We start from the raw sequence: 23,367 nt of genomic DNA on the forward strand, positions 1-23,367 counted from the left end.
GCATTCGAGGAGGAATTTGTATGTGCTCACATAGGCATGCGGTTGCAAATAATAGGTACCTAAAAAATTATGATCCAAACACGCCTGATTCGTTTATTATATACATTGATTGTAATAATTTGTATGGGTATGCAATGTCTCAACCACTGCCCGTATCAAATTTTCGGTTTCTAGATAACTCTGAAATTTCGCGATTGGATATTATGTCAGTTTCAGACAATGCGGAATTTGGTTATATACTTGAGGTCGATTTATTATATCCCCAATATTTACATCATGCTCACAACGATTATCCTTTTTGCGCAGAAAAGTTTGTTCCTCCAGGGGGAAAAACTAGTAAATTAATTCCTAACTTGTATGATAAATATGAGTACGTTATTCATTACGTACATTTAAAAACGTGTGTGCAGAATGGCTTAGTTATTTCAAAAATACGGCGTGTGCTCACGTTCAGACAAAGCCCCTTTCTAAAAGAATATATCGACTTAAATACCGAGTTAAGAAAAAATGCACATACGAAATTTCAACAGGACCTTTTTAAATTAATGAACAACTCGGTGTTCGGGAAAACTCTCGAGGATAGTGAACGACGGGTAGACGTTAAATTAGTAAATCAGTGGTGTGATGAGCGAAACACCACGAAAAAGTTAGTTACCGCAGATAAATTGATAGCTAGACCGAATTTTCACAGCGCCACAGTGTTTGACGAGAACTTAGTTGCCGTGCAAATGAAACCAGAAATAGTCGTTTTAGATAAACCGATTTATGTAGGATTTACAGTATTAGAACTTTCCAAAAAACATATGTACGATTTCCACTACTCTGTAATAAAACCCCACTATGGCGAACGTGTACGTCTTTGCTACACCGACACTGACAGTTTTCTTTATGAAATTAAAGTTAAAGACTTTTACCGTGATCTAAAAAATCATTTCTTAGATTTTTTTGACACCAGTAATTTTAGTCCTTCGAATGTTTTTCAGATTCCTTTGCTTAACAATAAGATTCCTGGTCTATTTAAAGATGAATTAGAAGGGGCACTTATAACTGAGTATGTAGGATTGCGTTCTAAGCTGTACTGCCTTACCAGTACACACGAAAAAAAATATTTCATTAAAAAGGCAAAAGGTACCAAAACGGCTGCTATTAAAGAGTTGACCCTTGACAACTATCAAAATGTACTGCTCTCACACGATAAAATAATTAGGAAAAAAAATGTCCTGTTTAAGTCTATTAAACACGAGGTTTTTACTCAGGTGGTAAACAAAGTTGCTTTATCCAATGCAGATGACAAAAGGATTATATTACCAGACAAAGTTTCAACCATGGCTTGGGGAAACAGTTGTTTTTTGTGATGAGTATTACGTTACAAGATTTATCTAGAGCTAATGAGATCATTATCTTATTTGAACTTTATACATATCTATTTAAATATTACGATTATGGTGACTTTGTATATTTTAATTAAGGAGTTCGAAATATAAAATATTCTGTGTGTTTAATCCAATAAAATTTACAAAACAAAAATCTGAGTTTTTCTTCTTTTACCTTCATAGTGCGACTAACCCTCTTATTTTATTTTACTAAGACGAAAGTTGTAGGCCCGAGTGAAATCACCTTTTCATATTTTCTTATCTGGATATTAATAATATTGAAAATACTTAGGCATTGGTTGCATATCAATCATATCATCCACAGCTATACACCAAGTAATCATTTTACTTGATATACCTTATAAGTAGGTAAGTTAAGATTGATTTTACATTCTTGCGATAAGTAGCACAAATAGGTCAACGCTCTAAGTGCAATTTATTCGACAATACCTAGTCTGATGTAGGTAAACAACCTAAGTCATGTTTTATAAAACGTGTGCAGCGTAAACGCAATTGCAAAATGCTAAGTTGACAAAATGTTAGTGTAGTTTGCTTTACATTTATTCATTCAATTTTTTTAACTCAACATAAAACACCTATTTACTGGTAAGTCCTGCTACAATATTTAAGTAAATATTTTATTGCTTGGTTTTGAAAAGGACATTATTTCTAATTGATATGTTTTGTACTAAAATTAGATAACATCATGTGCGAGCATTGCGATCCCGAGGACCCATTCGACCACGCTCAGAACCCCTGGGAGACAACCCAAACGTTTGAGCAAGCGTATCCTGAATTGGCTAACAAACCCCAGCATAGTCCTCCACCATTGGCATCAACATCATCTGCTACTCCAAAAAAGAAAATCAAACGGAAACAGCGTACAATACTTAAACGGAAATTAAAACCTACGTCTTCGTTTGTTAAGAGCAGACCATCTATTTTAAATAGTAATCGTCTAATTCAAATTAAAGTAGTGGACTTAAACAGTGAATATGGAATTGCACCCGACAGCGATGAAGAAGATCAGAATATGATATATAGTGCCCAGTACATAGTTCGTGACCAGGTGGATCCCATTATGGATTCTACGTTAAGTGTAATAAATCAAATATCGAAGTCGCTATTAAAGGATAATTTTTAATTGTATTTTCTACTAGGGATTTATAAATAAAGGTTTATTGAAAAAATGCCTGTTTTATTAATACATTTATTTGAGTCATTTACAACATAGGTAGTTAACATTTTAATATATCATTTTCTAAACAAAACTTTTTTAAGCAGATAACATTTCTTAAAGCACAATGTTTTTTATGGTAAAAACAATTATAAGATTGATTGTCATTACAAAATTTTGTCGATAAAAAATTTAAATTTGGACTTCCTTGCTCGCTTAGATCAACAACCATACAATTGGAACATAATTCATTTATCCACTTAATTTTTTCTAAGCCTTTAACGAAAATTTTTTTGCCATTTAGGTAATTTACAATAATTCTTCGGAACTCTCTGTAGTCGACATAGCCTTGGCTCCATAAAATACCATACTTCTTCTCTATCCAACTTACTTCTCTTTTTTCGCTACTTGTTAAGTAAGAAAATGAATAAGGAGGTTTTATTAAAAAAACCTGTGTATATTCATTTGTGCTAAGAGCAAATTCTTTAATTATAAATTCATTATTTAAGGTTTTGAAACCTTGTATATCTACGATGAGACATTCGGAGCTCATGATATTTTTTTCGTTATATTACTGAGTGGTTTATACTCTATGACTGAATCATTCAAAATAAGGCAATATGCAGATGTAAGATCAGGTATATCCTGACTACACTCTAATTCAATTCTGACGTCAACAACACCTGATTTTAAAGTGTCACTTTGCCTCGAACAATCCACGAAAAACAATGGTGCTATGTCTTTAAAATCCTGAGGACTTAACAATGGCGCTTGACTACGGTTATAATATGACTGTTGGAATTTAGAATATTGTTCGTATAATATAGCATACTTCTCATCAGAAAAACTAACATTTAAATTTTCATAAGGAAAGTAAGTAGAGTTCAAGAAAACTTTAACCTCTCTCAAGTTACAATGATCGAAACGTGATATATCTTTCTCTGAAGCATTTTTTCTATTCGTTTTCAAACCGACAATAACGTAGCGCGGTTTTTCGATTTGAGAGGAGGTTTTGATAGCCCAAGAATGTTTTGAAGTTTTGGGCAGTAGCGGGTACTCATAGAGATCCCAGTTTCTGAATGCGATCTGTATTGCGCGATCCTTTTCCACATATTTAAGCAAATTTAATCTTTCCCGATCGGAAACCTTAATGTGAGGCATACGCCATACTACTTTCGATAAAGTAACATTATCTATATATTCATTTGGGTTCAATTGAACACTATTTAGGTTCGTATTAGACCGTAAAAGTATAAGTTCGTGTTTACAATTAATAATAATTTTGTTGTAGTCCTCAGCAAATCCCATAATTTTGTTTAATGGTATAGAGACAGAAAACGATCCCTGAGTAACTTTAGTACCTTTTATGTCCCACCCCCATGACTTAGCCATTCTTGCTTCATGTTCATTCATAGATAAAAGAGATTTCATTGTTGTAGTGATTCCTGCATTTTTTATTTTATCTATTTCAATTCCATTCAATTCGTATCGGATGTCTTGAAAGAAATGAAGAATAGGATTATTTGTAAACAAAACACTTGACGCAAGGGTTTTTGTTTCTCGGTTCATCACGCTGCTGGTACCCTCTATGTATAGACTGCTAGCTGAGGGCAACACGTACATGTCTTGCTGATTGATTGGTATGCGAATTTCATCATTTAAATTAAAACTTGTGACATAAGGTTTGTATGAGTGGTATTCATAACTTTCGATCGAGTTATCATAACTAAATGAGTTTGCTAAATCCAAAATGTTCATTTTAGTAAACCGATTGATTTGAGAAACAATATATTTTCACTAGTGAGCCTGCTTTTCGGTCTTCTTTTCTTGATAGCGCCAAGAGTACTGATCGGTTTATCATTGTTCACTGCTGTTTTATTGAAGTCGATCATTTTTTCCTGAGATGTAAATATATTTGGATCTCCTCTCCGCGTAAATTAACCAAATGATTGTTTGTATCGAGTAATCTTATTTTAAGGGAGCTTAAACTATTTTGAGTGACAGGAAAATAAATAACGTTTTTAGGTGTTTCTATTATTCTATACCCAGGAGGCACATTAGGTACAAACTCATGAATTATATGGCTCGGTTTTCCGTTGATAAATGATCCACTTATGATGTCACATTCGACTCGAACTATAGTCGTAGTTAGAATGGATACAGGAAATGGAGACTCTTTTAATATATTCGCTGGAACAGTTTCATTACCAAAACCTAATAGTTTACCTACAGAGTTTACGCCACCAAATTGTATGTCCTTAGAACATAATATAGATGTTTTCAGGGTGTTATTGTTACACATTAGTTTAAAAGTACAGCCTCGAACATGATTTTTAATATAGTCATTTAAATCTTGGAGTTCATAGGAGCCTTCAGGTATCTCAAATACTTCATCGTCACCATAGTAAAATTTGCAATTTCTACTGTCTATGTTAGGTATCGAATTAAATGTAGATAAATATAATAGACCACACTCGTATTCACCTTCCAATTGAAGAGCAGGCGAGTGATTTGCTGTTAAGCTAGAAGAGGTTCCCGTTATGGATAAAGTGAAAGACATCGTGTAAATGACATTTTTTTTATTAAGATCATCAATTTAAACGTCTCTGCCAAAAATTTCTTAAATATTTTATGCATAAATGACCACAATTTACAGTATTAAATTGTTGGAACTGTCTGTAATTATATGAAATATCAAACCTTTTCAAATATGTTATCAATTCTAATGGTGGTTTGATATCGCCAAAGCTATTAAAGTATTCACAATAATTTCCATCTTTTGCATAGGCTACCCAGTGAGTTCCTTGATTTTTAGATTCATCTAGATTAACTATAGCGCATTCTTTAACTTTAGGATATGTTGGTAAAGAATCTCTCATAAAAACACCTCTAAAGTACGGTATGTGTGAAGAATGATTCAAAATATCTATATTGGTAAGAGCTCGTCTGGGTAACCTATTATTTAGTTTTTTGAAGATTTCAAACATAAACCCTTGCCGTTTTTATACGGCTTTATATGTAACCCTTTGCCAAGCGCTATGGATTCCATCATTTTGTTATGACGTTCTGATTCCGCCAATCCTTTTCTTGCTGCCTTATAGTCTCCAACCGCTTTGGCTATCCCGGCTGCTCCTCCTGCTAGTGAACCCAATGCTGATAACCCCGCAAATATAGGTATCAGTGGTAATATGCCTCCAGTTTTCGGAATTGGTATCAAACGAGGGACTCGCACGCGGCAGGTATTAGGAAATATTTTTTTAGCAGCGACATACGCACGATTGATAATATTTCCTTTTTTAGACTTTTTCATTTCAGTCCTTATTTTTGATACTAATTGTTTAAATGATTTTATTCCTGCTCCAGACCTTATTTTTGATTTCATAACCTTGCTAACTAACCACGATGCTAGTTTTTCTCCTTTCCCAGCACTTTTGTCCCTCATTCTTTGTTTGGCCATTTTATAAAGTTCTAAGTCAGCTGTATGGCGATCTGTTAAATTAGAGTATGTATCGTATGCGATATCGTGCTGCATACACGCAGTATCCAATCCGTTGATTCCTTTGTCACCTCGTCTCAAGCGTTCTTGTAATTTAGTACCTGGACCACAATAATTGTAACCAGGCAAGTGTAATTCAAACGGCAGGTTATTGATGATGTTATTTAGAAGACCGCTTCCTTTCATAGCCAATATAATAGTGACAAGACGGTAGCCCAAAAATAATTTAAATACAACTATACAATATCATTTCTCTCAATCCAACTATTTTCATTATGACTGAGTCCTAACCACTTGACATATAATTTGTTACCCTTTTTTTTAATTATTTTCTCTATAAGATAAACATCAGGATATTTTGTTTTTTGCAGTTCCTGTTCATAAAATGTACCTAAAATAGCATTTTTCCTCTGGTCTTCGAGGTGATACGTAACTGGTAAAGTATTATTAACTTGTTTTATAGTGAATAATTCTGTCGACCAATTAGGCGTATAACCCTTATGAAAATCTCCTTTGTACTTACTTATACGAACACTATCTCCTACATTGAATTTTTTCGGCTTATATTGTATATTAGGTTGCGATTTTTTTAAGATTTCTTTGATTTCCAATTCATTGTCAAAATTAACATCAATAGGTCTAAATCTAATTGTTCTATGCAATGTATGGTTATAAGTATTTACTATATCATTTAAAGGTTTTCCAACCCATTTATAATTTCCTATAAAGCTGAAATATTTATAAAGTTTACTCTTCAGCGTCTTTATAAGTCTCTCAACAATGGACGCTTTTTTAACCGAAAAGGAAGAATAGTGGTTTATATGTAATGAATTCACGTAATGCGTAAATTCGTTGTTATAAAACTCATTTCCCATATCTGTCTGTAAATGGTGAGGCTTTCGTTTGCTGGTTTTAATTATTTGCTCAAAGGCACTTCTTATTTCTAATTTCATCTTTGATTTTACTGGAACACACCAAGCATACTTTGAAAATGCATCGATAACAACCAAAATGTATTTATAACCCTTATTGACATTTTGAAATTTCTGTAAATCAAGTAAATCCGCTTGCCATAAATCATCAATACCCTTCAGCACGACAGAACGACGTGGGAAATTTTTCCTTGCTGACCTATGAATTTCATTTACTATTTGTTTTTTCGACATTACTGAATCGGGTTAAAATATCGTCTATCTCCTTTTTTGTATAAAAGTTTAGTTTCAACTGACGCGAAAGTTGTACGATTTGTGAATTTATAATTTCTAATAAAGAATCTAGTTTTTTCTTGTCATAAAGGTTACCAATGAGCAGATCAACATATTGTTTATTTACTGCATCATGCGATGATATAGGAGACTCCACACCTTTTAGTCGCGAGGATTGTAAATCAACATCACCATTCTCGGTGCGAAGTAAAGCCTTATCATGAAATTCAGACACACGTAAGCGTTTGTGAACATGGTGACCGAATTTATCAATATTCATGTTGTTAATTTCTTATGGAGAGGTACAAATCTACTGACGAACAATGCAATAACAATGGGGTTATATATTGTTCAGTACACCTGATTCATGTAATTCTTCAATTATCGAAATTATTTCATTATCCAGACCTGTATTACCAGCATCACGAGATGCGATCAGTAATTTTAACCTATCAACCAGCTCATTTGGATCATCCCAATATACATACGAAACATCGTTGCATACTTTTTTCATAATCGGGAGTCCTTGTCCATGAGTATAGGTCTCATTACTAGTTAAACGCTCTTTTGATAATTTAAACATGGGTTTTATAATTTGAAGATATTTTCTACCTTTGTTACTCTTTATAGGTTTATTAGGGTTAAAATCACGTCTATGAGCGTTTGTTTGTAAGAGAAGAAACTTGTAATTACGCTTATCTTCGTCTGTTATAATTTCTAAACTAGGTATTTTTTTAAATAGCAATTCACTTAAGCCAGGGGTTAAATTGTAACTACGTCCGTTAATTTCAAGTCCTTTGTTATTAATAGTTACCACGTGAGATCCGAGCATAATTTTACCATGTTCTTTACGCACGCCAAAAGGTATGTTTTCAAAATTATCGAAAATGTTTTGCCCATCAACATTGTCTCGAGGAGAAAATGAATCAGAAGTCTTAAAAGATGTGTCAGTTGATTTATCTGACTCTTCACTATTAATACTATCATTCAAAGTGCTATCACTTTCATCGTAGATATCTCCTCGTTTTAAGTTCTCTGAATTATTCATAACAGTTTGACTATTACCATCAGGACTAAATTTTAACCGCTTTGCATAGTTTTTCCTTTCACTGCCATCCATTTTGTAATAGTTCTTAAAATAACCCTTATAATCCTCATCAAAATGATCTTTGGTAGAGTTTTTATTACCTTTAGCCATTTCATTGAGAGGTTCTGTTATTGGCTTTAGAACTGATTCCAATGCCATATCGTTAGTGGTCTTTATATCACGAATTAACTTGACCTTTTTCTTAACGACTTCAGCTGACTGAAGTAACTTTTCCTTTATTTTTTTCTCTTGATTCATTTCAATGCAACCTCGTTGAAATTGTATTAAGCAATGGTAGTTAATGAAAAGACATGCACACTAAATACACTAATCTAGAGTAATAAACGTATCAAAGCCCATCCTATAACATCCTGAATCTTTCGTACAGTCCTTATTTATTACCAAGTAATTGTACGGTTTGTCCCATACAGTAGCGCACATCTCACGAAACTGATTCCATTGCATATCGGTTCCAACATGTTCATCATAAACATGTCTTAAATTAATTTCGTCTTGTTTAAACAAAATAATAAGATTTGCATTATCTCTTATTAATTGCTTAGGTATTTTGCTATAAGTTTGATTCAGATAAAAACTATTAATATTTTTGTGTCGGCCCATTGAAAAGTAATCTCTAATATTGTTTTGTTTTTCACAAGCAACATCGTCAAATATGATAATAGAGTTATTAGCAGCGTCCTGAGGGCTAAGCACTTCGTCACTTTCACGAAACTTGAAATAGTTTACGTCAGGAACTAGTGACAACACGTGGTCTAAATAAATGTACATGGGTTGAAATAGAGTTTTAGAATATACATAAACATTTTGAAAACGCAACCCTTCTTCATGTAAAAGAAGACCAATCATTAAATTAGTTTTGCCACAATTAGAAGGTCCACAAATTATGGCTCTGATTGTGTTTGGTAAAAGTTTTCCATGATAGGAATTTTGTTTCTGACTGTTCGAAGCTACTATATCGAGCTGCAGGGTTTGGGGTTGCTTAACGAATTTCATATTTTAATTAATTACAAACGCGTCCTTTGTTTATGAATGTTGTTTCATAATGAGGTATTACGTTTTGAACTACAGTAAGACTTGAACAGCCTAAGAAACGCGGTTACAATCGACCATTCGTTAAACGCAATTGGGAACGGAACGGAGTCTCGTTCGAAAATTAAATAGTTAAACGCTCTCCGTTCGATGGTCCAACAAACCCGTTTGGGAAGTCTAGGCCAAATTGTTAATCGTCTCAATCCATACATGATATGAGGCTTTCTAGATCATGGGTTTGGTTTACCAAACTCTATTGGGAAGTTTCAACCATTCGATAAACGCGATTGGGAACGGAACGGAGTCTCGTTCGAAATTAAACAGTAAAACGCTCTCCGTTCGATGGTCCAACAAACCCGATTGGGAAGTCTAGACCAAATTGTTAATCGTCTCAATCCATACATGATATGAGGCTTTCTAGATCATGGGTTTGGTTTACCAAACCATATTGGGAAGTTTAAACCAGTGAGCGAGCGAAGCGAGTGAAACTGGTCTAAACTTCCCAATAATATACTACTCAGAGACGAGGATAAAGAGTTTCAGTATCTCTAGAATACAAAAAGTCATTTACATATAACATTTTCATCAATATACATATAACAAAAAACAGTTTCAATCTGAAAATACCAGGCACCTACAAAATAACACAAACCATCAGAGCTAAGAGGCGTACAGTACACCCAGAAAATTAGAAGGGGACAAAAGATGTGGCAGATATCTTGCAAGATACTTGCGACGGAATGTATGGTCATCACATGTGTTTTAGTCAGAATTGCTCTGAAAATATAAGTTCATCTGCTTAAAATTTTGCTCGTCGAATCCCTCCACAATATCAGTAACAATACATATACTTCAGCTATAACGACCCTGGATACCCTAGCAGTATAGTCACCAATCCATCGCAGCCATAAAACTTGCTTTTATTATATATTAAGTACATTATACTTATTCTTTAATTACTATGCGCAAACGATGCACATCCCAGGTGCGCCGGGTGCGGGCCAGCCCCAACCCAATCATGTCCATTGACAGCCCATATTTGGGGCATTGTGATGATATGCATGTGTCTAGAAGTTCTTATCATGTATCTCTAACTACTACTTAGGTACTTCTAGAAACATAGCTGCCTTAGTAATTATGTAGTGATAAGTTTGTACATATTAACATAGCTATAAGTGCGAACTAACATACCTATGAGTCGGAAAGTTACTCGAATTAAATGATTACATAAAAATAAATAAAACAAATCACATTTTAGTTTTCAAATATATTTCATAATATAGGTATGCTTGTTTCTTTGCCAAAAAAATTAGATTTTTTTTTCATTTTTTTTTATAACATAGCAGTAGAACTGAAAAGAAATGAAAATTAGGTATGTGTTTGTGATGTTTTTCCATCGAACCAACTTTCACCTTTTAAAGTTTTGGTAAAAGTACGCCGTTTCAAATATGTATAATCTAGTTTCCGTTAGCTTTTTTTTCATGGTATTTGTCTTTGATAATTACATGTAAAAATTAAATATAAAACTACAATTTTGAAGAATTTTTCAACTAATGACTCAATTCGCCCTCGTTCGCAATGAGAATTATCACCCAGGCCTCTAAATAATCAGTGACCGGCCTCTGAAAACACGCTAACCGAATTACCAACCCTCCCTCAATACAAGTAACCTTGAGGGTTCAACAAATTTCCGGAAATATTATCGGGTATCAGGGACGCAGGTCGTAAAGTATTTGAGTACCTATCGACCATATGAATTGGTATGTACCTATTCACAAATAAACAATGGGACAATACACAACCGACCTAGCCCCACATGGGATGGGATGTTTGCGCCGGGTATGGACAAGCAGCATTATAGAAGAGGCGTTGGAAACTGTGCCTACCATTGGCATGGGGCTGTGACTCCCCTTTGGACCCGGGTGGTATGGGTACTGTGAATGTCATCTCGCTTTCTGTGGTAGGGCACAGCACAGCGGATGTCATTCCAGATTTAGAGCAGAGCCCGACTGGGGAAGTACCTCCACCTTACAGAAAACCGCAGCCAAATAACACTAGACCCTATTCATAGTATTGTGTTGTGTGCCGGCAAAAAAAAAACATTGTTCTGGAATGCCCTTTCAACAAATCCAAGGGACGGATTGAAGACCTCGTGAAGCTCAGTGAAAGGCCCATCATCGAGTATCTAAAGCGTGCAAACCTCAATCTCTTGAGTAATATTTAACTTAAAATTTAAATCTAGTAACCGAATGCCACACGATAAATAAACTAAATCAGTTCAAAAATGGCGAAACAGGACTTAGGATTACTAAACAAAATTATATTCGATGTAGGTAGCATACATAGGTAGATATTTTCTAAAATAATTTTAACCAACACCAATGTAACCGTGTTGCCACATATGAGTATCATTCTCCTATCCGACAAGCCTGGCTTTTAAAAACTATGCTCCAATTTTCATTTATTTAAATCTCAACCCTATTTACTCGAAATAAGGTAGGTTTTATATAAGCAGAGTCAGATAAGATATTTTGAAAGTCAACGGATGATATAGGTACAGACTTTTTATAACCAAAAGCTTTCTGGCGCGGTATTATTTACGGCACAAACTTACTGCCACTTTATTTTAGGTTAGGACACGTTACTCTAGATTTTCATATAGAATTCTTTATTATTTTTAATGCTGCATTTACATTATGTAACTTACTGCTATCGGCGGCATTCCCACTGTACTAATCGTGATGACAGATAGTCGTGCGTCGTGGTCTGTACAGTCAAGGTATTAAATATCGATACAGACAAAGTGCCAAAAATATGTATACACGACCTTATTGTCTATGTATTAGGGGTCATCCATTAATTACATCACACGAATTTCTAGGTTTTTTGACCCCTCCCCCCTCCCCTCCTCACCCCTCCTCCTTGTCACACTTAGTCACATTTGGCAAGCCCCCTCCCCCCTGGAATGACGTCACATTTTTGGCAATTTTGTTTTTAACGAAATCGGGAAATCGAATTAGGTATCAAGGTATCATTTGTATTTTATCAAAATATTTTCGAAAAAATAAATATTAGTAATTTTATGAGTTTTATGACCCAAAACTGATTTGGATTGAAAATTCAATTATCGATCCAAAAAGTTGTTAGTTAAATGTACAGCAATTTTTTTTATATATTTTCGGTTACTGATGAAGTTAAACCCAACTAGCAAAAATATGTCATATAAATGTTGTACAAACGTTTTTCATAAATCTTGATGGTATGCAATTTAAGGCATACAAACGTTTAAATGACGCGATATTGGCGCAGTTTTTATGGCTAAATAGTCGTTGAGTGGTCACTCAATCGTCATAAGCAAGCACATTTAGTCCTACAGCTGTCATAAAAAATATATTAAACGACTTTTTAGTCGGAAAAGTATCGTAAGTTCTCGATTTGTAAATGCAATTGCTTGTAGAGTGATCATAATGCAGACGTTTCTACGACTAATGAGTCGGTGAAATGCAATAGCGAAGCAGTTTCAATCATAATATAATTACCTGTTTGTGTGTACTGTGCATGGATGATTGCCGGTCAAACAAGTCGTGAAAAATATTATACTTTTTACCATTTTAAGTACTTAAGTATAACCGACTCGACATCTATTACTGCAACTAAAATGGGTAATGGGTAAATCAGATACGCATGCGAACATAATATTTTCGACGAATTTACTAGGTTTTCTAAGAAAATTTTAATGCCCCCTTTAAATATTGTTTATTTATTATATATAATTAAATAAATTAATTTAATTTTTATCTATGCGTAGTTATATGACTCATTTATAATTAAAAGCACTAGCTTACGACTTAAAACTCTTAAGCCAACACGATACGGCCGCCATCACCCTAATTCAGGGTTCCCTGGTGAACTTGGTGAACCTAATAGGTGAAACAAACAGTTTTGAAGTTAAGTCTGTGCTAGTAAGTAAAGAAGCACAACTCTGACGAACTTTGCATCTATAAGTACCGCTCCTTTTGAACTGCTTCCACTTTTTCCAATCTAATTTTAACATTTTGCGTATCAACACTGTATTAAGAACTGAAAATTTATGAAACAAATAAGCCGTAATCCCTATCTTTTAGCTATAAGACGGTCGTGTTTATGACTGTTGTATGGCACTTTAGCAATTTAACAGCTGTAAAAAGCTGATGTTATGATTCAGAATCAGAATCAGAATCAGAATAGCCATTTATTAAATTAATACTTGCGTAGGTACATTGTTTACAGTATTTACATTCATTGATTAATATATTTATATTTAACGAAATAATTTTTATATTAAAATGGCCTCTCCTTCAGGGAGTACGAAGGAGGCGTGGTAATAAAACTCCATGGGTTACCAGCCCTGCTAGGAGTTTTTTTTTTTTTTTTGACTTACAATGGAATTTACATTTATTTATTTTACGTTTTTCTTTTCTTTTCTTTTGTTTTTATTATTTCATTTAGGTAAACGCGTTTTTCCAAAACGAGCTCGTTCCATGCTTCCCGATCCCGGGCCGCGCGCCGCCAGAGCGGAAATCGTGCGCGCAGTTCGTCGTCCCAGCGCGCGCGTGGGTGGCCCGATCCGCGATCACCATCTCTCGGTCTCCATTCAGTAGTCCGTATCGTCCATCTATTGTCGTTGAGACGCATTATATGTCCAGCCCATTGCCATTTGTTTTTGCTTACGTGCTCAAGGATATCGATAACGCCGGTTTCTTTTCGTATCTCCGAGCACCTGATTTTGTCTTTCAGCCTTATGTTGAGCATACTTCTTTCCATGCTACGTTCACAGGTTCGAAGTTTACGTTTTAGTGTCTCCGTGAGTATCCATGTTTGTGAGCCGTATGTGAGTGTTGGTATTATGACCATGTTAAAGACTTTGCTTTTTAGAGTGATGCTAAAATCTCCTTTAAATATATGTTTCATACTCCAGTATTTTTTCCAGCCGAGGGCAACTCTCCTTTCAACTTCCCTTGTCATTTTGTCTTCAAATGAGAATAGTTGTCCAAGGTAGGTGTACTCTTTCACTTGTTCCAAATTTGTACCATTTATTGTTACTGATGCTACGGGTCTGTTCGACATTATTTTTGTTTTGCTTTCGTTAATTGTAAGCCCCGTTGTCTCCAGATGATCTTGAAAAACTCGTAACATTATTTGCAACTCTGAGTTTGATTCCGCTAGGAAAACTAAATCATCTGCAAATCTCAATACATTCAGCTTTTCACCAGCGATATTTAAACCATATTTGTCTAAGTCTATAGATCTAAATATTTGTTCGAGAACGCACAGAAACAACAATGGTGACAAAGGGTCCCCCTGCTTGACCCCACGTTGTATGTTAAATTTTCTGCCTTCGTCCTCCATCCTCACGCTGGCTGTACTTTTGTTATATATAAGTTTAATCAGTTGGATGTAGTCAGCGTTTACGCCTTGGGCTTGAAGAGCGTTTAGCATATAATTGTGGTTTATGCTGTCGAAGGCTTTTGTAAAATCAACGAAACACAGAAAGAGTGATTTGTTATATTCTGTATATTTTTCAATAACCATATTCAACGTGTGCAAGTGATCAGTTGTGGAATATCCCTTTCTAAATCCCGCCTGGTCCCTGGATTGTTGCTCATTTAGTACCTTGTATAGTCTGTTTTTAAGTAGTGTCATGAACATTTTGTTGACAACTGGTGATAAACTTATTGGTCTGTAGTTGTTAACATCTGCCTGAGATCCCTTTTTGTGTAGTAATACAATTGTTGAATGGGTCCACTCTTCAGGAATTATTTTTGTAGTTAGTACTGCATTAAAGAGATGTAGAAGGGGTGTTTTAAGTTCTTTTCGGTACGTTTTAATGATTTCATTAGTTATTTGGTCATTTCCGGGTGCCTTTTTGTTTTTTAATAATTTTATAACTTCCTCAACTTCGCTGTCGATAAAAGGAGGAGCCTTTTCTGTATTGTTGTATGGGTCTTGTTGAATCACAACTTTTTTGCAAGTTGCATATTTTTCTTTGTCTTTGTAAATATCTTCGTAGAAGCTCGTCGCAATTTCGAGAATTCTGCTTCGGTTTTGAGATTTATTTCCAGCCTTTTCATGAAGTGACGGAATAAGGGCTTTCCCTATTAGTCTTAGATTATTAACAGCTTTAGTTGATCCCGTGGATGTCAAAATCTCTTCAATTTTCCTGTTGTAATAGTTTTCTATATCAGTACTTATTTGTTCTTTAATTTCTTTATCTATCTTCCGTAAGTAACTATCATTTTCTTTGGTACTATATGTGTCTTTAGATTGAAGGTTATCTCGTTCTTTAATCAGTTTCAGTGTATAATCACTAATTTTATCAGGATTTTTAATTGTTTGTATTTTCAAATAAGCCATGCTGTTTTTTATTTCGTGTTCTATCTTGCTGTATATTTTTTGAGGATGTTTTGCTAATGTAATAGTTGTTAGGTTATTCATGAGTTTGTCAGCTACGTCTTCGTTATAGTTGTGATTCACTTCCGACTTAGTGTTCGTGGTATAAGCTTTCCTTTTACTTTTTACGTATGTTTCTGACATGAGTAGTCTGTGGTCGGATATAAAGCTAAAGCTGCTAACTACTTTACAATTCTTAAAATTGTCGATGTTTCGCGTTAATATATAGTCAATTTGTGATTTGAATTCCTGGTTAGGAGATAGCCAAGTCCATCGTAACCCATTTCTATTTTTAAAATGTGTGTTGAGTACAACTAATTGTTCTTTTTGACAGAATTGTATCAGTCTTTCACCTCGTTCATTTCTATTACCATAACAATACTTGCCTAACCAGGGTGTTTCATAGGTAGTACTTTGTCCTATTTGGCTGTTGAAATCACCCATTACTATCACTTCTTGATGTCTATTCTTTTTTTGAAGTGCTTTATTTAAATCGGTGTAAAATTTGTTTATCTGATTTTCCGATGCTGAGCTTGTTGGAGCGTAGACTTGGATAATTCTTAGTGCTTTTTTGTCAATTTTTATATTTAATATAGCGATTCTTTCCGAAATACTGTAAAAGCTTTCGATATGTTATGATTAGTTGTACAGTAATCACTCATAAAGCTTGTCTATGACCAAAGTGCTGTAAGATGTCATATTGAGGTTGTAAAACCGGGAAAAGGTCTTGGTTAAAACTTTTGTACGACAGTGATTAAATTGCTTTATTACTATGTTATACAAACGTCTGTACAACTGCGATTTAAGAACAATTTGCATTTAAACTAAAGTGCGGTATCAATGACATTTATACAACATCACGTTTTAAAACTTGCTTATTTACGACGCACCTACGATGAATTAGTCGTAAAAGGTTCAGATGTTATTACCAATTTGCTAGTTGGGAAGTGACGTCACAAAGTTTGTGACTCACCCCTCCCCCTTGTCACAACCTGTCACATTTTCATGACCCCCCTCCCTTCCCCTAAACGTGTGATGTAATTAATGGATGACCCCTTAAGGTAGTGTGTACATATTTTTGTCACTTTGTCCGTATCGATATTTAATACCTTGACTGTACATTTAAATGCAGGTTTACATGACAGATGACGCGAACACGATAACAGTAATCGTCCTGTCATGGCTTGTATATTTAAACGCAGATGTTAACATATAAGGGCGGCACAACTTAGTGTTTATATTTTCTTTGGACGGGACGGTTATTGTCGTTAAGACATAGGAAGTGGGAACGCGGCCCTCGCTGATACAGCCACGCTTTGGTAAATCCGGCAACAAAATCTTCCACTGAGTTACGAAAACGTATGTATTCGTAACCTAACGGAAAAACATACATTTTTTTATCCCAAATTGGGATTTCGTGTTTATTTCGAGCAGAGTGAAGAGCTCTTTAAACGTACCAAATTTTATCAAAATGTGGTACAAAAAATTAAGTCACCAAAAAAATAAAATCGCTTCCCCTGTTCATGTTTACCCCCCCTTCCCCCCTGTTTATGTTTGTGTTGTTGTTGTGTTAGTTCTATATTCGATTGTCTCGCATATACGATTGTCATGCTATGGACACGGCTCCTGGGTACCAAACCAACGTGCCAATCGTCAACGCTCCGTAGCGAACGAAACGCAACTGTCATAGACGCACGAATATAGAAGAGTGATAGAGAGATGACTACGCTACGCTACAGTGCATGAACGATTAGCATGTTGGCTAAGCATCTTGCACGGATAAAACGTCTGGTCTTACAAAGAGAAGTCCTTTTTTTAAAGCCGGATGAAGAGGAAAAAAGGTAGTAAGGCGCACCCTGGGTCCTAAAGCAGCATCTATAGATATAACCGACGAGATGAGAAAGTGAGACATGTGTATGTGTTCAATCATTAACACTAAAATCGACAAAAAATACAGAAGGTCGTGAGTTCGAAACTCCTCGGCGCTCAATAGTAGCGATGATTCTGGTCTTGTTAAGAAAAAAGTATAAAAAGAGGCTCAAGGGTTACGTCCAGTATTTTGGCCGTTGCCGAATTAAGAGGGAAGAATAGCTTTGCGATCGTAACGAAATAACGGTACTTTTTTTATGAAACTCCATTTCGGGAAAAACGGTTTCCACTTACTAAATCTTAACAAATCACTTTGATTTTGATGTCGATCGCTTCAGCATAATATATTACTCATAGGCTTATAGGTAAAATTTTTTTGACGAAACCTGAACCGTCATCAGATATAATGCAGTTAAATACACACTAAAGTAAAAAAAAAGTCTCTTTAGACCGATATTTCTATAGAAATGACCACTTTACATGGCTCTTGTGCAAAAAAACTTTTGCTTTCCTCATTGCGTACTTTTCATAGGCAACAAATACAAGTCGGCAATTGCCGGTGATCAAAAATACACTATAATAACGGACACCGTAGCAAACAAAATTGTGGACAAACTTACTGCCAATATTCAATCATTTACCATTTTCAAGTGTATCTGTGACACGTTATTTTTTATTGCATCAGCAAAAAATTCGTTAAATCCTAAAATGTAAAGCTAACAAAAACAAGTTCGTAAAAACAAGATTAAGTTTCTCTCAGTCTGTATTTTTTCTCCCTGCCCCATTTTAATTCAACACCCCGTATGCCTATTATCCCATCAAGGATGTAAATTGCAATCGCCCCATCCATAGTCCGCTTTACACCGTCAAAGAGGCACTCACAGGAGCAGAAACCACTTTAGCCAGATAAAGCGGCCATTCACGTGCGTTCGGTTGTAATGATCGGTCATTCTGTCGACACTTTGATAGCTTCGATAGTGGTTCAATGCGGGAATAGGCTAGTTTCCTGTAGAAAAGTTAAATTGTTTTATCCGCAAAATCTTATATGAAGAAGACATTCGTTGTGACTTCACAGAGATTGCGTTTTTAAAATAACAGTACGCATGCCAAACTTTTTATTACATGTTTTTTTCATTTAACTTGCAATGTACTTATGTATGATAGTACGGGTCAAATCTTGCAAGTTAAATTTGACCCACTTCCCGACTTCCAATGAAGCTGAATTCCAATGATTTGCATACATATGTAAGTCGAGTGACAATGTAATATTAGAGGTATAGTACCATCAAACGGATGATGATGAAGGCAGGAGGTGGCCATAGGAACTGTGCGATAAAACAACACAACGTAATTGTGTTTGAGGTTTTTAGAATTGTCTTGATGAGCACTAAGATGTTCCCTGTGCTCATCAAGGCAATTAAAAAAAACTTGTTACCAAAATGAAATTTTTAACAAAAACTTATTTTAATGGAATGAAGAAATATGCTGTAAAACTGTTCATGTATGGCGGCGCATGGACTATATCAATTCGGCAAGCCGGGGCAATTTAGCATTATTTTATTTAGATAACTAAGATTTGGCGCCTAAAAAGTGGTATTAGTACCACTAGTGCTAGTAGTGCTACTAGTTCAAAAAAATATTGAAATAAATAAATATTATAGGACATTATTACACAAATTGACTAGGTCCCACCGTTAGCTCAATAAGGCTTGTGTTGTGGATACACAGAGAACGACATATTTATTTATTTATTTATTCAAACTTTATTGCACAAAATATATAAAACAATATACCAATAGCGGACTAATGCCATATATAAATACATAAAAAACACACATGACTCCGGAACAAATATTCGTGCTCGTCACACAAATAAATCGCCTTACCAGGATTTGAACCCGGGACCATCGGCTTCATAGGCAGGGATACTACCCACTGCCAGTCTCGTCATTATTGAAATGAAACTGTTTTTATCATGAATGTTCGAAAGGCTTCTAAACTACAAATTTTGACGGCACCTGTAAGAAAAAATAGATAAACAATAAAAAACCTATATGAATTTGAGATTGGTGATTGGTAGGTATATGAAAAGCGGTATATTATCGCTGAAAGTATTAGTATGTATATACCTACTTTGCCCGTTTAAATTTTAAAATCGATTACTCCATTTCAATAAAAACTTATGTATAGGTACATACTTTACTAAGGTATTTTATTTCATATTCAATTTTGCACAGACGTCTCTGATGTAGGTCATGTAGATATTGCCAAATTCATTCAAGTTATTAGTCCCTTAACTGAAGGATATATTGGAGTAATACCTACCTAGTGGAAAATCCGAGCGTTCCCCTGGCGACACACTCAGGGAAATTATGCGATGAAATATCACAAGTCATCGGATTTCATTGCGATCTATGTGGTCGATCGTGCAATTGGATATGTGATCTCTGGGGCGCATTCCAATAAAAAACGTATTTATTTTAATATTGATTTGTATTAGGTAAGTTGTAATCCAGTTCACTCATACTGGGGCAAACAAGAGGAGTTTTAGTGTATGATTTCAAAACTAGATTATTTTGAAAAAAGTTGGCCTTTTTCAACCATTTTCTTCCACTGACTTCCGTCCCGGGCAGCTTGGGTAACCTCCTCCCACCCTATCCCAATAATACCAAATCTTGAATTGCTCCACGAAACGGTGCCAAGTAAATTTAGGGTGACCATGTTTCCGTTTAACTGTATATAGGTATTAGATTGACGCAAAGAAAAACCAACCGGTGCATTAATGGAGAGATCCGTACCTTCCCGGTATTTCGAAGAGAAGTATTTTTGGAAATCTAATATTATATCAACCGATGATGTTAAAACTAATTTTCGTAAAAAGTACTTAATATGCTTGATTTTAATAATTTTCATATTTTTATATACCCGGTTCAAAAGTTTAAGGTTTATCAGACAGATTAAGGTCCTTTTTCTGCCATTTTGGCTGCTGTGGAACTTTAAAAATGGAATGGAGTAGCATTACCTGTTCAATTTCATAATCTTACAACAGCAATGACTAATAGTATATATATTTCACTCTAAGTTCCTCATCATAAAAACGATTCATATTAGTAAAATAAATTTCTTTAAGATACAAATCTTATTCTGTCATATTATTTAATATTTTGCCTACACGGTACCTAATCTTACTTATTTTTGCAATCGAAAATAAATCTCATCAAAAAAACAATCCGGTGAAAATGTAAAAAGCAGCAAATTATTTCATAATAAAACCTACTGTTATAATCTGTAATGCCAAATAAAATATGTACCCGAGTAAAATGGATATTCCTTTCTGGGATAGAAACACGATCTCTAATGTTCATATTTCATTCGGGTCGTATGCGTATTTTACTCGAAATCGTGTAATAACGTCCTTTCTGAATTAATTGTTTGAGAAGGATTATCCACATAATAAATTTGGTATTATGGATATTAGGGTGTAGCGTGAAATGTTTTTAGGTCTTACGGTTGGTCACCAGTATTAGAGTAAGTGAACGAGTAATAAAATATTGAATTACCTAAATAGTTTCTTTTATGTCGTTTAGTACAGTTTTGATGTCTACCGTTCTCCAATTCTTCCTCAATTGCTTAAAGGAACTGGAATCTCCCTGAAAGGGATAAGTTCGCCTTTCTACAAATGATGTGTGTTATTTCCTGTTGTATGTTTCTTTTTGTACAATAAAGTGTTTTACTTACTTACAAGTGTTTTGTAAAAAAATACAGGAACTTGATAGGGATGGCGTAAAAATAAAGTCATTAAAATAAGTTTTACGAAACTTGTTACCGTATGATACGATCATTTATGAAATTTGTGTTTTAGTGTATAGGTCATCGTGTAGGTCTTTGTAACCATACTAAAAGTAGATGTATTAATTGTGAAAATACAACAACTGAAGAATTACAACGCCAATTTATTATTAATCTAAATGACTGACGTCAAAGATGTTATAAATGAATAAATGAAAATCTTAATTTTCAGGGAACTTGCCCCATATACCTAAAAATATATCAAAAAAAAATTAAAAACACTCAGTTAAGGCTGCGATGCAGTTCGTAACCCCGTAGTGTCAGGGAGCCGGCCGCGGAAGCGCCGGAACTTGACACTCTTCGGCCAAAACTCCTCCTTGTTCAGTCGGAACTCACCACAGAATAATTAATTATATACAAGCCAAGTAACAAGCTCATTCAAGTGGCATTATCTTTTAATTTAATGGTACTTATTTACGAAAAGAATGTTTGAAATAATTCTGTGTGAGGTTTCGCATCATCAGCACAAAAATTTTGAGCCCTGACGATAGCAGCATACCAGCAGTATACCAGATTATTTGGTCCTGTTCCAATTTCTTATATAAATCCGTTACCAAAGAACCACCAACTTTACGGCTGAAACGGAAAAGGTCTCAAGATTGGACATTTAAGTTCACAAAGAGCTTTCAATATATTTATTGAAGCGGAGATTTCGCGGTTAATATCGACGTCGAAGTCAAAGTCAAAGTCAGATTTGTTTGCCTAGGAAGTTGGATAGGTACGTGATTTAGATTTACTAGGTTGTTTTTAGAACTTAATATACGAAAAAGTTTGACTTTGGCCGTACTTTTTGTAGGTACCTACGTAATTGATAGTTCTGAGATGTATTTTTGGCAAATAACATGTTGAAATAATGACGACCTGTCTGGCCAGTGGGTGACCCTGCCTATGAAGTCGATGGTCTCGGGTTCAAATCCTGACAAGGTCATTTATTTGTATGATGAGCACGGTTATTTGTTCCTGAATCATGGGTGTTTTATATATATCGTTGTCTAAATACCCACGACACAAACCTTATTGAGCTTACTGTGGGACTTATTCAATTTGTGTAATAATGTCCTAGAATATTTATTTATTTATTATTATGTTAGTATTCGTCTTCCTCTGATGCTGTTAATTGATCTAATGGACGCTCGATATTGGTCTGGCCTGTCATTGCCTTTTAGTTCGTGTAGATACCGTTGGCGCTTGTAGCTGTAATGTTCAGCCAAGGTATGGTTGGACCGGACCGATACAGTGTTATGTTTACGATGCTTGATATATAAATAATCTTTACTTAATTTAGTCGTTATATTTTATCTATTTTTCAATTTGTTCATTCTATATTATTTTATGTCTTTTTCCTTCTTGTCTGTTCTTCGTGTTCTTTCGTGATTTTTCTCACTTAATGGTCTCATCGGAAGATCAGCGCTGGAAGCCACCAACAACATGCTGAGATGAGGCCATTTCGTGGCACTTTATACTTTCTTTGTGTTTGTTATATTATGTAAATATAATGTGTCTTGTTTGTGTTTACGAATAAAAATTATTCTATTCTATTCTATTTATTTGTTGAAAATAGCATTTTTCCGTTTGAAACAAAGCAATTTTTATGCTACGTAGGTGGCAAACCAACATACGGCCCGCCTGGTGGTAAGCAGTTTCCGTACCCTATGGTCACTTGCAACTCAAGAGGTGTTGTAGAGGTGGTGGTGTTAGAGGTCTGAAGGTGTATTTTTTATATTAAGTAATGTGAACTAATACTAGTACTTATTTGAAAAAAAAAAAAAAAAACAAATTTTATATATTATTTATTTGTATAACATGACCCATTTAAGTTTGTGGGAACATAC

General features: G+C 34.8%; 1 protein-coding gene and 1 long non-coding RNA gene across 2 annotated transcripts in view; both read right to left on the reverse strand.

Moving 5' to 3' along the window:
• Window positions 1-23,367, reverse strand: part of LOC133526022 (uncharacterized) — a 577,119-nt gene that overhangs the window by 392,839 nt on the left and 160,913 nt on the right. The window lies entirely within an intron of this gene.
• LOC133526018 (uncharacterized) lies at window positions 7,592-9,904 on the reverse strand. Its single transcript, XM_061862492.1, has one exon. It carries the CDS (start codon window positions 8,594-8,596, stop codon window positions 7,592-7,594), a length of 1,005 nt encoding a protein of 334 aa, XP_061718476.1. The 5' UTR covers window positions 8,597-9,904.

This window comes from Cydia pomonella, chromosome 15, assembly GCF_033807575.1.
Source record: "Cydia pomonella isolate Wapato2018A chromosome 15, ilCydPomo1, whole genome shotgun sequence".
NCBI classification, from domain to species: Eukaryota; Metazoa; Arthropoda; class Insecta; order Lepidoptera; family Tortricidae; genus Cydia; species Cydia pomonella.

Excerpts from the sequence above, each read along its gene's own strand:
- LOC133526018 (XM_061862492.1), bottom strand. The coding sequence starts at position 8,596 with ATGAATCAAGAGAAAAAAATAAAGGAAAAGTTACTTCAGTCAGCTGAA.